The sequence below is a fragment of the Bombina bombina genome, chromosome 6 (genome assembly GCF_027579735.1).
Source record: "Bombina bombina isolate aBomBom1 chromosome 6, aBomBom1.pri, whole genome shotgun sequence".
Taxonomy (NCBI): domain Eukaryota; kingdom Metazoa; phylum Chordata; class Amphibia; order Anura; family Bombinatoridae; genus Bombina; species Bombina bombina.
The window spans coordinates 119457656-119475145 of record NC_069504.1 but is presented as its reverse complement, the minus strand read 5'-3'; the positions used below and the strand labels follow the sequence as shown (position 1 = coordinate 119475145).

The following is a 17490-nucleotide window of genomic DNA, read 5'->3' as shown; positions in this document are numbered from 1 at the left end:
TTAATGGTTTTCATTTCATCTTTATTTAGAGACTGGAATATGTGCGTGGAATATGTTCATACTCACTGTATGAAGAATTCTCATCAATTTGTCCTATACAAATGATATAAAATATTTGAGCATAATAAAAATAGGAATGTTAGTTTATACAAGTATGCCTAAGTTGTAAAACAATATTTTGTCTTGGAAAACTACTGCTGATCCTTAATTAGTTAAAATTACCCCTTGGGATATATGGCAAGTAAGGATTAGCCTGGACAGTTGAATATGTAACTATGTATCTCTTTCCTTTTCCACTAATTAATTTGCCCAGAGGGTGTAGGCCAGTGATAACTAACCTTGGTACCCCCAATGTTTTGGAACTACATTTCCTATGATGCTCAACTAGACAGCCTAAGGTTAATTGAAAATGTAGTCCTAAAACATCTGGGGTGCCAAAGTTAGTCATCACTGTTGTAAGGTGTGTGGTACAAGTAGTTGGGAAGGAACCCTAAAACACCTTGGACTTTCAGTTAAATGATGCTTGATTATTCCAAAGCTGCTACCGCCCAGCAAGGTGGATCTATGTAGTACATTTGCATAGATAGATAGATAGATAGATAGATAGATAGATAGATAGATAGATAGATAGATAGATAGATAGATAGATAGATACAGTAGATAGTAAGATAGATAGTTAGACAGATAGAAAGAGTTTTGGTTGTTTTCGATGGCTTGTACAACAAATATTAGGATGATAGAATTGTATGGGCAATAAAAGATAAAGTTTAAAAACATTATTCTACTCTCTTCTCATAGGTCTTTGTGGGTCACATAACAATAACGCAGAAGATGACTTTACATCAAGTCAAAATATATTGGAGTCTTCACCTGATGTATTTGCAAACTCCTGGAAAGTGTCTTCTTGCCCTAATCCAACACCACCTTCTTGTATTAATTTGGACAATGGTAAGTGCCTGCACACAAAAAAATACTTTGTAGCCACAAATCTATCTATCTATCTATCTATCTATCTATCTATCTATCTATCTATCAATCTGAATAAGTTTGTATTTGTCGTGTTGTAAATCTATTCACCTATTTCTATCCATCTGTCATTTTTGGTTGCAAACATATAAGTATAAATGAGTTAAATATACTTTGATAATCTAATGTTTCAAATTATGGTTACAGAAAATTATGCAACTGAGCATTGTTCCCAGATTACGGATATTAATGGAGCATTTAGTGAATGCCATGCTATTTTGGACTACACACAATTCCATTCGGTATGTATAAAAAAATATATAAAATTGATGCTCCTCAAATTGGCATACATTGGCATTCTGTATACATAAATGCAACTATAGTTAATGTGAGTTTCCTACAATGTTATCTTCAAATTCATTGTCTAGCACTTTGCTTTCTTTTGAATAGTGTTTTTAAGATTATTGTACCTTTTATGCCTTTGCAGAGATGTATATACTCAACCTGTATAAGTGATGATCCTACTCAAGCCTGCTGTGCAGCAATATCAAATTATGCTATGGCTTGCGCTGAGAACGGAATCAAAGTAGACTGGAGAAAAGACAATTGCAGTAAGTTTTTTTTCCCAAAATAATTGGCTACCAGAATGAATAGCAACACTCTCCAAAACCAGTGGGTAAAATTATAAATAAGTGTACAGCATTTCTGTTTAGCATTAAAGGGATACTGAACCCAAATTTTTTCTTTCATGTTTCAGATAGACCATGCAATTTTAAGCAACTTTCTAATTTACTTCTATTATCAAAGTTTCTTCATTCTCTTACTATCTTTATTTGAAAAAAGAAGGCTAAGGAGAGAGCAAATTTGTGTTTTAGAACCATGGACACACTTGTTTATTGGTGCTGACCAATCAGCAAGCACAACCCAGGTTCACCAAAAATGGGCCGGCATCTAAACTTACATTCATGCTTTTCAAATAAACATACTAAGAGAATGAAGAAAATGTGATAATAGGAGTTAATTAGAAAGTTTCTTAAAATGGCATGCTCCATCTAAATCACGAAAGAAAAAAATTGGTTTCAGTGTCCCTTTAAAGAGACATTAAACACTTTTAGGTGGTAATTTAAAATGATAAGTCTTGTATGTAAAAACATATCTGCAATATACTTTCATTATTTATTTAGTCTCCTTTTCCTGTAATGAATTAATTGCGAGCTTTCAGTTCCTCTTAGAAATGCAAGTGCAGAACACTGCTATATACTCTAGTGACCTATTTATAACTGTATCTAATTGGCCACAGCAGAGAAGGTAACCTAATATACATTGCTTACATTGATTTATAGGGGCATATTTATCAAACTCTAAAGACCGCTGCTCCATAACTTGTCCGTCTGATCTGAGGCAGCGGACAGAAATCAACCTGATCGAATACGATTGGGTTAATTGACACCCGCTGCTAGCGGTCGATTGGCCGCGTATGCTGTCGGCATTTATCAATGTGCAGCGAACATGAGACGCTACTTCGTATCATGTCTGCTCGCACAATGTTGCATATGCCCCAAAGACTCTAACGGTAGATTTATGACAGTGCGGGCAGACATGATACGATGTAACGTATCATGTCCGCCACACATCGATAAATGCCGACAGCATACGCTCTCAGCATTTATAATTGCACCAGCGGTTCTTATGAACTGCTGGTGCAATGCTACCCCCTGCAGATTCGCCGCCAATCGGCTGCTAGCAGGGGGTGTCAATCAACCCGATCGTATTTGATTGGGTTGATTTCTATCCACGGCCTCAGTGCAGGCGGACAAGTTATGGAGTAGCAGTCTTTAGACCACTGCTTTATAACTGCTGGTTACGGCGAGCCTGAAGGCTTGCGCGAAAACAGGGGCGTCAAGCTCCATACGGAGCGTGAAAAATCGGCCCCTAAAACTTTACACAGCTAATGAAACTTTAAACAATATATCTACATTTTATTCTCAGACTAATCTTTTCTTTGACTGCATCATTCTATCTAGCATTTATTTAGTTATTAATGTCCCTTTAAAGAAGAAAAAAGCTTCAAATGTTTATAGGGGTTGGTATTTTTTGTTTGTCAGTATCTTATTGTGCATTAAAGTCTTCTGCAAAAGTTAAAGGCCTCATGAGCATATTTTCTATTAGAAGGACATAAAATGTAAAAAAAAAAAAAAAAGAAAGTGCACAAAGAGCAAGATTTAAAATACACATTTTTTTTTAAATGTTACAGTAACATTTCAGAATTGATGTTAGGTAAAGAATATTAAAAAATAGAAATTCTAATATATAGAAAAGTAATGATATTGTAGAATAACTTTTCGATAGTAAATGAAATCCGATGTCTATATAAAATGAAAGTCCTTTCAGAAGTTTATAAGAAATAGTTGCTAATCACAATCCTTTAAAATTATAGGCAGGCTTTCCTGCCCCTTATTTGGCTGTAAATGGTAAAAAATAACAAACAAATCAATTTGGCCAAGCATTCATTTATTCTCACTCCCTTTCCTCCTATAATATATGCATTTGGTTGTATATTACATTATTTCTCAACCACAGTGCTCAGGTACCCCCAACAGGTCAGGTTTTGATTATAAATGAACCAGTACACAGGTGAAATAATCAGCTGATAAATGAGAGCAGGTTAGTAACCATGGTGTTACTGATCAGCTGATTATTTCCCTAGTGCTCTGGTTCAGCTATAATGAAAACCTGGCCTGTTCCCCCAACTAGAGGTCCACGGTTGAAAAACACTGGCATAAATTTAAACAAATCTTTTACACACACACATCTTTTATCTGAAAACGACATAGTTAATCAGCAACTATTAGGTAATTGAATTAAACTGTATAAACAGCCCAAATTTACAAAAAAATTTCAAAAAATACACACTTACAGACATATTTACTTAATGAAAAATGTTTGACTGTTTTTTTAATAACAAATTTCTTATGTCGCTTGTAGAGAATAGATTAAATGCCCATGTCTTAGTGGATCATTAAACCTCAACATTACTTATCATTTATATGATAGACCAACAGTTAAACATGTTACTATTAAATAAAAAATAAAAAAATCAAGTTAAAGCAGTATAAATTGGTCATAAAGCCAACAGGAAATACAAGTTTGTGACCTTATTGACTAATTATGACATGTATACAAACTCATTCAGAAAAAATGATTAAAAAAGGGAGGATTTTAAAATATCCTCCCTTAGATTTAACAATGAAAAAAAAAAAATATTGCCCATCAAGGGATCTCATTTTTTTTTTTAAATATGGAAAATATTAGTAACTTGATAATAATTTGCCTAAATTCAAATACCAAATTTGTTTTAATTTTAAAACTGTCACACTAGCTTAAAGGTTGTTATAATGTATTGTATTATTTATGTTTTAACAGAAAAAACATGTAAGGATGATTTGGTTCTCCAATTCAGTCATGTGTCCTGCTATCGTTCATGCCATTCTTCTGGAAAGGCAGAGAAACGTTGTGAAGATCACGATCTTCAAATTGAAATATGTGGTTGCCCAGAGGGAAAATATGTAAATTATCAGGAGTCTTGTGTTCCCAAATCTGACTGTGAATGTCGCCTTGCTTCCGAAATAATACCTGCTCAACAGTCAATTAAAATAAATGAACATGTATGGTAGGTATAGATTTGTAACTGCTTTCAAAAGAACAATATAAAAAAAAATATGAATGTAATAATGTGTTTCTTTTTTAAACTATTACAAAATGTTTGTTTAATTTTTCACCAAACACAAGTAAAATGTTTTATTTCTATGATATATAAAGACATACATTAAAGCTATACATTTAAAATTAAGTTACGATTAAAACCAGCCATCTAGTGCAACATACTTATCCGATTGTCCCTTTAATTATAGGTTTTTATTACATACCATATCTCATATCATTGAAGAGGACACATTTCATTTTAATAAAAATATATTATTATTATTATTATTAATAAATATATATTATTATTCTTATTACTACAAACATTATAAACAAAAGTGTCATACTTCATATTTCAATGTATTAGGAGTATACTGCGAACACTTTAAATAAGTGCCATTTTGTAGCAGCATAATTCTAAAATGTCTTTTATTTTTTTTTTTAAAGCTACTGTTCTGGAGGAACTGTAACCTGTAAATCAGAAAATCAACCAAAAGGTAAATATTATTTGGAATCTTAAATGTACTTGATATAAAACATTCTGTTATCTTCTTTTTGATTCTGTTCTGTTTGTAAAGCATATATATGAAGCTCAAATATTGCTAGGTATAACATAGTGTTCCATTTAACAACTGCGGACTGACACTGGTGGATATCCCCTCCCCTGTCTGCCACGTATTGTGGCAAGTGGGAAGCAATATGCTTCCTGCATTTATCATTGCACAAGCCACTGCTTGTGAAATGTCCCCCTCTGCTCAAACGCTGCCAATTCTATACAAGCAGGGGCTGTCAATCACCCTGGTCGGGTTATTGAGACTTGCCCCATTTGAGTTGGCATTGTAGGTTAAGTAGGTCATCAGACCGCTGCTTCTTAACTTTCAGCTGCAGGCTCGCTCATTTGAGCTAATATGAAGCCCATAGTATATACAATATTTTTTATTTTCCCTTTATGTCAAGGGTTTTTTTATTTTCATATAATAGTCACTACAGTGGCCTGCGGTGTTCAATGTATGTATACATTGTACCAGTTTTCTAACTGATTGCACTAGCTAGCATTCAATGACAACATTTCTTTAGACAAATACCATATTTCTGAGAAGTCCAATATTTTAATTTGTGCCATATAATAATTAAAACTTTTAAGAACAATAAATATGTTTCAGAAAGCAGGTTTTGCTACATGGTACAAGGAAGTTGTTTATATCAGTACAGGTGCTAATTTAAACTGTCCTGTTAATTGCCACAGCAAATAAAAAAGATAAACGTAATCAAGATGCCTTTCTATGGGTACAGTATATCACTAATGTCCTGTGAAACACCAAACCCCATAAATTAGGCAAATAAAATGACCATTCTAAATGTTTATAAGACATTTATTTGAATAGAGATATTTTGCAATGCAGTATTTAAAGGGACAGAAGAGTTAAATTATACTTTCATGATGCTATTGGCATACCAGATATGTTCAGGTATCTCCCAGTTGTACATTGCTTCTCATTCAACAAAGGATACCAAGAGAATGAAACAAAATTGATAATAGAAGTTAATTGGAAAGTTGATTAAAACTTGTTTTCAAGTCCCTTCAATCACTGATCTGTACTAGGTTTCAAATGAATTCCTCTTTGAGGCACTGTTAATTATATCCTATAATGTTTATGTTATGTATTTTAAGGTTTACTAATTCCCCACAATATATTGTGGATTACATGGATCTATATTCAATGAAACCAATAATATACAGGTAGTTTACACTGATGTATACATTCAAATTGAGGAAACCCTTACTGAAGCCAGTTACACAATCACATAGCATAAGATGTAGAGAAAACAAAAAATATTGTTTGTTTGTAGCACAAATTCATTCTATCTTATATCATAGCTTTCCTTAAAATGAGGTTAAAGAAGACTGTAAGTGATAGCCACAAATCAGTTTAAACTCCCTAATAAAATGTATCCTGAAAGAATACTTCCAACTAATCAACAGTGCAGCATAGTGAAGTTCTAAGCAATAACTCATATGATGATGTCATTTCTATGTTTAGAAGAATGCGCAGGTGGTTCAGAATTTGTAGATTGCGTTTATCCAGATTCCCGCCCACAAACTGATTTAGAATGCAGTACTAGACATTTACCAAAGATACAGGTGAGTTCTTATAAATATTTTAGGATTTAAAATACTAAATTGTTATTACGCTAATTACTGAATAATGTGCAACTAACTTTTACTAAATGCTCAAATATGTTGAGTAAGTGATAACTGTAGGGAATATGTTATCTATGTTTGGATAGTGACTACCTTAATACATTATTTAGGTTGTTTATTTCAAAGCATTTGCACTACTTATGTAATTCCTTCAATGATAAATTATTATCATTCATGTACAATTGCCAGAGGGTGCAAGCATGTGAACAAATAAAATCTAAAATATTCTAAGTAAATAAGTAGTTTATATATGAATGTGTTAAGAAAATCATTGCATTTTATTGTATTTTAAAAACAGGGAGGAAAAAACTGCATACCTGGATGTTACTGTCCATCACCAATGGTCAGAAACTCAAAAGGAGAATGTATTCAGCCCTCTGAGTGCCCATGTGTTTTTGGAGGTGAAGAATATGCAAATGGAAAATCTGTGACCATTTCATGCAATGAATGGCAAGTATATTTATATAATGGTACTTTAAAAAATTGATAAAAAAATATCAATCAAAAGGGGGTGCCAATAGGACACATATGTAGCAGAAGATAGACAATTGTAAAAATGTATCATATGCACCAATATAATAGATGTAATAATGTCCTTAAAGGGACAGTAAAGTCAAAATTAAAGTTTTATGATTCAAATGAAATTTTAAACAGCTTTACAATTTACTTCTGTTATCAAATTTGCTTTGTTCCCTTGGTATCTTTTATTGAAGAGTAGAACTAGCAAGGCTCATAAGATCTCAGGAGTGTTTTGCAACATTATTTGTAACTTTGTTATACAATGTTGCAAAATACTGCTACCATAAAGTGTTAGACACATGCACACGCCTGAGCTCTTATCAGCCTACCTAGTTTTACTCTTCAATAAAAAATATCAAGAAAATAAAGCAAATTTGATAACAGAAGTAAATTGAAAAGTTGTTTAAAATTGCATGCTCTATCTGAATCACTAAAGTTATATTTTGACTTTACTGTCCCTTTAATAAAGCAACCATAGGGTAGCACTCCTGAGACAGTCCGGGTGATCCAAATGGCTAGAAAACAATAAAAGACAAAAGAGGGGCACCTTATAGGATAATAACGTCAAAGTAAAACTGACAAATATTGTTAAAGTGAATGTCAATTTTGATGCTAAAGTGCCCGGTTTTTAAAAATTCGATTAAAAACAGGGGCACTTTAATTCATCATAATTTACATTTCACTCCTGTTGAGAAAAAAAACTTACCTTTTAATCTTCACAGCAGCTCCAGCTTCCTCCGCCCATTGCAAAGCCTCTTCCTGGGTCTAAAATGAGGAATCCAGCTTCCTCCAATCATGGCGTTGAATCAGACACTGATTCCCCCGGGGGGGGGAAGCCGTGATTGGAGGATGACCGATCCATCATTTCTGACATCAGAAATGGCTTGCGACGACCGGAGGAAGCTGGAGCTGCTTTGAAGATTAAAAGGTAACTTTGTTTTTCACAACAGGAGTGAAATGTAAATTTTGATGAATTAAAGTGCCCCTGTTTTTAATAAAAATTTCAAAAACTGGGCACTTTAGCATCAAAATTGACATTCACTTTAAAATGGAGTTTCACTCATGTGTAATAAAGCACCACTTATGCTCTTGTGGAAGGCTGGAATATCAGAGTGATCCAGAACACTCTTCCCATCAGTCATTTGCTCTTCAAGTACTCAATCGGATTTTGTCCCTGCACAGGGCAGAAATGATTACTCCTACTGAGTTCCTGCACTGACAGGATTGAGTGCACTGGATCACTCCAATATTCCAGTGTGGCACACAAGCACTACAAGTGGTGTTTTATGACATGTGAGTGGAACTCTATCTTAACGATGTTTGTCAGTTTTACTTTAACATTATTACCCTATAAGGCGTCCCTCTTTGGGCCAGATTACAAGTGGATCGCTAAATATCGCTTTTGTGAAAGCAATATTTGCACTCCACTGAGTAATACCAGTGTACACTAATGTGCACTGGTATTACAAGTTAACAGTAATGTGAACGCAAGCTCACGTTAACATAGCTAGGAAGCATTGAGCTCAAGAGAGCGCGCTTCCATAGGCTCCAATGGAAGCCTCGTTCTGATATCATCAGAGACGGCACAGAACCTAAGCGCAGTGAAGTGAGTAAGTCACGCATCGATGGGTAGCAAATATAAATATATATGTATATGACTATATACATATATATTTATGTGTTACTATGTGAATATACACATATTAACACATAAATGTTTATGTATATAAGCATATATATATATTTACTGGGATCACGCAGTTCCCATAAACCGCAATATAAAGGCACTTTTCAGTTTTTCTAACACCCCACTCCCGCCAACTTTACTCCCAAAATACTGCCTAATGCTGTTATTTTGTTAAAAAATAAAGATGCTGCTATCTTTATACTTTAATAAAATATATGACACTGCTCTGCTTTCCTAACTTTTGTTTATCACAGTTTCACCACATGAAACTGGGCACCAACTAAACTCTGCTAATGAATTCCCATTCTATATCCCTGAACCATCTCAATCCACCCCTAAACTATTGAGATCTCCCCAGAGTCACACGCGCAAGTGAAGAATAGACTTGTTGAGAATTATAGCTTACTCATTTATCACCTGTACACTTGAGTTGCTGTCAAGAAATTATTACAACCCATTTTTTCTATTTTTTGGTAATTATCAAAATTATTTTGATTAACATTGAATTATGATAGTGTTGTAACCTAAAAATATATGTTATTTAAAACAGTAAATGCAAAGATGGACAATGGGAATGCACAAAGAATGAGTGTCATTCTACTTGCCATATCTACGGCGATGGACATTTCAAAACGTTTGATAGCAAGTGGTTCAGTTTTGATGGCCTTTGTCAATATGTAATTGCTGAAGTAAGTGCAAATATATTATACTGTATTTTAGTTATGGGCTCTACGTAATATTCATATGACCACAATATTTTTATTAGTATTGTTGATATAATTTGTGTTAGACTTGTGCATGGCCGAAAAATTCATTTTGGTTCGGATCGATTCAGATGTTTTCGAATTTCGATTCGGATCGATTTGAATTCGGAAAAATTCAAATGAATTTGTTTCGGATTCATTTTGGATTCATTCAGATTCGAATAAATTCGTCTGGATTCGGTTTGGTTTGATTCGGAAATTTGGAATTTTGATATTTTTCGGTATGTGTTAGGTGGGATGTGCTGTTTATTAGACTAGTATTATGTATTGTATATTAGGTGTAACCCATAGCAGAGTGATATAACCTAATATACTGTACAATACTAGTGTAATCCATGGCCCTCCGAATGTAACGAATAAATCCGAACTAATTCGGATGTATTCGGTAGATTCGGTACTACCGTAATTCGGAAATTCAAATCGATCCAAATCTCAGAATTTAAGAGATTCTTCTGAATTTCGATTTGTTCCAAATCGAAACGCACATGTCTAATTTGTGTAACTGTGCAACCAAAAAACATATACTTTTAGTATAAAAGTATACTTTTGATTTACACATTATTATTATTTAAGCATCATCCCTGGTTTTGAACAATAATATATCATATTAGAACACATTAAACCTGAACAAATATATGTGCAAAAGTTAATGCAGATAAAATTTACTCAACCCTTCCCAAATGGGTAATATTCCTCTCTCTTAAACAGCCTTTAAACTTGAAATATAATTTTTTATTATGAGCCTGTAACATGGATTGAATTAAACTAATGATAACAAAGATTAAAGGGACAGTAATTACCTTGATTGTATTTGCCCATTACCTACACTGGACTGATTTTTAAAATTCAAGGTCATTGATGTACAATGCAAACTTGTTGACAACCCTAATTACTATTATTATCATTATTATTAACACATTCAGTAGATAAAACAAAAACCTTATAGTTGTAAAAAAATGTTTGTGGTATGATTGGTGGTATATTTCTTCTATTGTCGTTAAGTGATTGTATTAACCACAGTCATGATCATGGCATTTTTAACCTGAAATAACAGTCTCTAATAAATAATTAGCCTGCTTATGTGTAAGTATATAATATTTATTAGATTGTATCCCGGTAATTTATCATTTCAGGATTATGTTAATGGAGGAAAAGGAACATTTAGGATCTTGGCACAAAGTGTTCCATGCTGTGAAGATGGACTAACCTGTGCAAGAAAAATTGTTATGTCAATTTCTGTAAGTTCTCCTTGGAAATCATTTTTGTTGCCCTCTGTTTAGGAAAACAAAACCCTTTTTTCTTTTTTACTTATTATCCTTATATTTTTAGAGTACAAGCATCGTTCTTCAGGATGGAACAGCAACAATGGAGAATGTTGAATGTTCTGACTGTTCTTCTACAAAGCTTGTAGATACCATTGCCGTACAAAATGTTGGTATCTATGTGACAATTACTTCAGATATCGGAATAACAATTATCTGGGACAAAAGGACAAGAATATCAATTATACTAGATCCCCAATGGACAGTAAGTATTCCATTATAGTTTTGGAAAACAACAGAATGTAAACCATTTGTAAATAGCACATTTTATTTTACATTTTATCTAATTATTTTGATAATGTAATGATTTGTAAACACCAATAAGAAGTCTTACACTGTTACCACAAAAGTAATGATTGGATGCAAAATAGTCTGCAAATATAAAATGACCAATTGTGTTTTTGAGTATTAAAATCTGGGGCCCCCTCCGATATGCAGCGTCGCTGCCGTTTTTTTTTTTTTTTTTCCAACAAGCTTTATTGGTATAAATAATAATTTTACAATTGCCATGGAAACACTCCGGCGTGGTATAACATAGACAAAAAAGAAAAAACAATGAAAGTGAAATATACAAAGAGCAAGACCAGTAATGACCATTGTATGTAAGTCCAAGGATCCATGCATTTGTTGAGTCCCACATAAAGTTCTGGTCTTGGACATAGTAGCTTGTGGATTTTTCTTTTTTATAAGATAACACATGTGGATGAAACTTCCACATTAACATTTAAACAGAGCAAAGCAATGCGACAGAGATCTATGTAAAAGATAGAAAGGTCTCACTGATGTTGATATACGTGAGAGGTAAGTTACAGTCATCAAGGAGTTAGTTAAGTGATAGGGTATAAGGTCTAGCAAACCAGCGCGGAGGAAGTATGGCTCCAGGGTGAGTTTCCAGATGAGTCAGATGTGTCCTAGTTTTGAGATGTGTTACGGGAGATGATGTGGCTGTATAAGGTGTCGGGGTGACTAGGAATTATTAGGTAGTTGTGGCGGGGGTCTAGAAAGTGTGAGAGTGTATGTTTCCCAATAAAAGGACATGGCGCAGTAAAAATCCATCCTTTTTGTTTTCTGATAGTGAAACCTTTCCAGGGAAAGGAGAAGAGTGACATTATGTACCCAGTCTTTTTGAGTAGGAAAGTGTCGCTGTTTCCACAGTCTAGGGATCAGTTGCTTGGCCCCACTAAGCATGATGTACAATAAGACCTGTCGGTATTTGCATTTGATCTTAGGGGGTTTGTTAAATAATAGCGTCAAAGGATTGAAGGGGATAGATGTATTGAGTACCTTTTGGATTTCTCTATGGGTGTCCAACCAGAAAGGCTGAAGTGTGGGGCAATCCCACCAGATGTGGAGGAGTGTACCAACTTGTTTGCAATCTCTCCAACATAGTGGGTCTGTGTGAGGGTAAATCTTAGCGAGTCTGCTGGGGTAAAGGTACCATCTTTCTAAGAGTTTTATGTTCGTTTCAGTGATTCCCATTGAGGAGGGGGCCTTCCCCATTTGTTGAAATATAATGTCCCACGTCTCAGAGGGGATCTCATGGCCTAGCTCGACTTCCCATGCTTTTGTATATGATGGAAGGTTTTTGGAGTGTAGAGTAATTAGTATGTTATATATCTTAGAGAGAGTACCCTGCGCTAATAATGTGGAGTGGCATAGTGTTTCGAATGGATTTAGGTTTCTTACCAGGTTATGTTTGTCTTTATGGTGGGAGAGAAAGTGTGCTAATTGTAAATATTCGAACCATCTATCAAAAAAGCTAATGTTCCTGTCCGCAAGGGCGGTTTTCTGAATGATGGTGCCTCTTTCTAGAACAAGATGGCAGGGCAAACCCGCTGATAGTGTGTACCGGTCCTGGGTCCGTTTTTGAAGTAGTGGAGGAAAATCTTTGTTGTGTAGAAGGGGGGTAAGTGGTGAGGGTATGGTCGATATGCCTTTTTGTGAACCTATAAGGTGGTCCCAAGTGGAGAGTGTATCAGTCACTAACGAGGGTGTAAGAGAAGGTAGTGTCCTATGTTGCCTGTATGTCCAGCAAACTGACCCAAGACTTCGAGAAGTAGATAGATCATGCTCAAGCTTGACCCATTCTTTATCAGTACTGTTTTTGCACCAGTCGACTATTCTGGTCAGTTGTGCTGCCTGTGAGTAAAATAAAAGGTTGGGTACTCCCAGTCCCCCCTCATCCCTTTTCCTATAAAGGGTGGTTTTAGAGATTCGAGGGCGTTTATTTGCCCAAATAAAGCCGTTAACGAAAGATTGCACACTACGAATGTAATGTAAGGGGGGTTGTATGGGTAGGGCTTGGAACATATATAAAAAGCGAGGCAGGATGCTCATTTTGAATGCTTGGACTCTACCAAGCCAGGAGAGGAATTTGTTGCGCCAGGCTCTCATGTCTGTTCTGATGGAGTCAAAAAGGTGTTGGTGGTTTAGTTGGTGTAGAGCTTCTTTTGAGGTCGTTAGTTTTACCCCTAGGTAATTTATGGAAGAAGGTTGGAATCGGAATTGGTAGTGATTAGTGATCTGTTGGGCTGTCTGGTCTGAGATGCCAATACCTAGAAACTCTGATTTCTGCTTATTTATTTTGAAATTGGAGAGAGTACTGTAAATGCCCAAAGCCGGTAAAAGGGCCTCTAGAGATTGTGGGGGGGAAGTCAGTGAGAATAAAATATCGTCCGCGTAGAGTGTTAGTTTGTAGTGGATATCTGCTATATAAATACCGTGGACTTTTTCATCATTCCTGATCCTGGAGGCAAGAACCTCCACGGCCAGAATAAACAATATGGGGGAGAGAGGGCAACCCTGTCTCGTTCCATTTGTTATTGGGAATGCATTTGACAGGGAATCGTTTAACTTAATACGGGCTTTCGGCATATGGTATAGGGCAAATATTTTCTCAATGAGTTTATTGCTCAGGCCATAACGAGTGAGCGTTGACCTAAGGAACAACCAATCCAGCCTATCAAAGGCCTTCTCGGCATCGATGGCAAGGAAGATAGAAGGAATGTTTTGTGACTGCGTGTATTCGATTAAGTTTAGGATTTTGATGGTATTGTCTCGCGCCTCTCTTTTGGGGACAAAACCTACTTGATTTGTGTGAATTAGTTGGGGGATGAACTTATTAAGTCTATTAGCTATGAGTTTAGCATAAAGCTTAACGTCTACGTTTAGTAGTGAAATGGGGCGAAAATTAGATGGGCTATCTGCGGGTTTTCCGGTCTTAGGGATCACTGAAATGTGTGCTTCCAGCATAGGGGGGAGAAAGGGGTGTTCCTGGTCAACTAAGTTAAATAAGGTACAGAGGTGTGGAAGCAGAGTGGGTGCGAACTTTTTATAATAAGCGACCGAGAGACCGTCAGGGCCAGGGCTTTTGCCTGATGGCAAGTCTTTAAGGGTGGTTGTGAGCTCTGTCATTGAGAAAGGTTCGTCCAGTTCTGTCGCTTGTGCATCAGAGAGTTGTGGTAAAGGGGTGTTTAGAAGGTAGTTGTTTATGGCATTACTGGGGTCCGGGGGGCGGTCAGGGTTAGAGAGGTTGTAAAGATTAGAGTAGTATGCCTCAAATTGGGAAAGTATTTCAGAAGTGGTATTGACAGTTTGGTTCGTTGGAGATTTAATTTCATGGATGAAGGTTTTAAGTTTTTTCAGTTTTAAGGAGCGTGCTAGGAGTTTTCCTGCTCTATTGCTTTCAAAGTAGAATTTTTGTTTAGTCAGTAAGGCCAGTGCATTAGCTTCACTAAGTTGTAAGTCATGTACAGTTTTCCTGGCTTTCATTAAGTCTGCTAATAGTTGGGGGGAGGAAGGATTTCGCTTATGGTCGTATTCAAGTTTGGCTAGTAGGTCAGTGGATATTTTGTATACCTGCCGTGCTTTCTTTCTAGCTTGTGCATGTTGTTTAATTAATTCCCCCCTGATAAAACATTTATGAGCCTCCCAGACAACGAAAGGATCTGTTTCCGGTAAGGAATTAAATCTGAAATACTCCTGTAGAAGCTTTTCTAAGTTAGGAACTAGAGTTGGGGAATCTAATAGTTTCTCGTCTAGTTTCCACTGAAAATTGCCACCAGGTGCTGATGGCCATTTGAGTGTTGTTAGTACAGCCGAGTGGTCTGACCAAACGGTATGTGAAAGCCTGGAGGATAGTACATTGGAAAGGCCTCTTTGATTAGTAAAGAGGTAATCAATTCTACTATATGAACTATGAGGGGCAGAGAAAAAGGTATAGTCCCTCTTCTCAGGGTGGACGAATCTCCAAATGTCAAATAGAGTTTGGTCTAGCATAAGTTTCCATAGTTGCTTGATTGTGTGTTTAGGAGTTGTGGGTCGAGGGTTCGAGGAATCTAAATGTGGTTGAATGGGGAGATTGAAGTCTCCCCCTAGATATAGTGCACCTATTGTGTGGTCTAGAATCTTGGCGAAACTTTTCCTGAAAAAGGGGAGCTGTCTGGTGTTGGGAGCATAAAGATTGACCAGTGTCACCGGGGAGCCAAACAGGGTGCCAGTTACACATAAAAACCTGCCTTCAGAGTCAGTGTAGGTGTGGATGTGAGTAAAAGGGATCTGTCTGCTGATTAGGATGCTTACGCCGTGCCTTTTGTGGTCAAAAGAGCTGTGAAAGCTTTGAGTATAGAAACCTCCAAAATAATTAGGTTCCTTATTTTTTAAAAAGTGAGTCTCTTGGAGGAAAAGAATATCACCCCCTTTCCTACGTAGGTCTCTCATGGCTAGTGAGCGTTTTTGTGCAGAATTCAAGCCTTTGGTATTCTGACTCAGTAAAGTGAGAGTTTTAGTGTGGCCTTCCATGGTGCTGGTGTGACTGGTGTCCGTGATTAGATGACTGCAATAAATGATAGGCATGCATGTGTGGTTGTAGAGTATAGAAAGAAGGTTGTGTTAAGTATACCCTAGGGTCTGTATCTCTGTCGCATAGCAAAAAAAACATGAATAAGAACATAAAACAAAACATACATTTTCTCATAAAAAATCTAGATACTAATGCAAGCATTAAACTTTTAGTGTTAAGAGGGAGGGATTATAACCCATTCCATAGCAAGTGATATACATTTAGGGATGACTAATGCTCAATTACATTGGTAAAATATTTCTAACAGTGCAATACAATAATTCCTAAATTCCTAAATTTACTTATTTCTAGATCAGAAGTCGTTTAACAGTAAAAGGTTTATGGCCAATGTGGCTATACATTACCCAGCGACCAAGCTGTAGCACTGGGCAAAGTCTCTAGTAGAATGATCAGCTCGTAGGGATAGCTAAGATACAAAATAATTGATTAAGTTGTGACTTTAGAGAGCAAGCCGGGGGGCTTGGCCTGCGGCTTAGACTGAGGTTTGGGGGGAATACGCTGCCAGTCTCTCATGACAGGTCCTGTAGATTTCTTTCTAGGGGGTTCGTGAGAGTTCTCTGGAGAGAGTTCCTCTGGAGGGTCCAATTCCAAGGCCTGGCAAAAGGCGTTGACATCTTCTAGGGTTCTGCAAATTAACTTTCTATTTCCATGAAGAACATAGAGATGAAAGGGGAATCCCCACCTGTAGAGGATTTTCTTCTGTCTGAGAAGGGATGTTACAGGAGCCAGATCTCTCCTCCTTTGCAATGTTCGTTGGGAGAGGTCTTGAAAAAATTGGAGAACAACCCCCCTGAATTTAACAGGCTGGTGCCTACGAGAGAGGTTTAGGAGTTCCTCCTTTTCGTTGAACTCTCTAAACTTCATGATGATGTCCCTTGGGGGGGCAGTGTCAGGGGGTTTCGGTCTAAGGGCTCTGTGGGCTCGAACCCAAGGGATATCTGTGGAGGGAGTGGTGTTTCTGAGATGTGCGAATAAAGCTGGGAGATAGATTGGAAAGTCTTTAGGTAATACCGACTCAGGAACACCTCTGATTCTGAGATTTTTCCGGCGGCTCCTATTCTCCAGATCCTCGATTTTGTCGAAGAGATCTGCTATAAGAGCTGTGTGATGGTTTGTTGAATCCTGAGTTGTATTGATTTCCACTTGAAGGTGGTCCGTGAATTCTTCCAAGGCCTCCACTCTATTGCCCACTGAGTGAAGGTCTTGCTTTATTTCTGCTATCTCTTCCCTGATACACGAGCGAATGATATCCGCTATATCCTGTTTGGATGCTAGGGTAGAGAGGATGGTGTTGGGGACAGGTGTGCTCTCCTCAGTGTCATCTTCTTGTACTTGCGAAGACTGTAATTTCTTTTTTGGCGACTTGGCAGGTTCAGTACTGTCACCCACTTTTGAGGCAGGGGGCGAGAAAAACTGAGCGACCATGCTGTCTCTGTGGTTGTGCATCTTAGGGGGTTTATTCAGTT

The 17490-nt window shown here is 36.6% G+C and overlaps 1 protein-coding gene across 1 annotated transcript in view; it reads left to right on the top strand.

Annotated features, from left to right (window-relative positions):
- Positions 1–17490, top strand: part of LOC128664341 (mucin-19-like) — a 138813-nt gene that overhangs the window by 53866 nt on the left and 67457 nt on the right. Inside the window, exons 20-29 of the mRNA XM_053719180.1 lie at positions 799–948; positions 1174–1268; positions 1454–1577; positions 4390–4636; positions 5116–5165; positions 6711–6811; positions 7170–7321; positions 9628–9766; positions 10975–11079; positions 11171–11368. Of these exons, the coding sequence (XP_053575155.1) occupies positions 799–948; positions 1174–1268; positions 1454–1577; positions 4390–4636; positions 5116–5165; positions 6711–6811; positions 7170–7321; positions 9628–9766; positions 10975–11079; positions 11171–11368 (1361 nt within the window). The remainder of the gene's footprint in view (positions 1–798; positions 949–1173; positions 1269–1453; positions 1578–4389; positions 4637–5115; positions 5166–6710; positions 6812–7169; positions 7322–9627; positions 9767–10974; positions 11080–11170; positions 11369–17490) is intronic.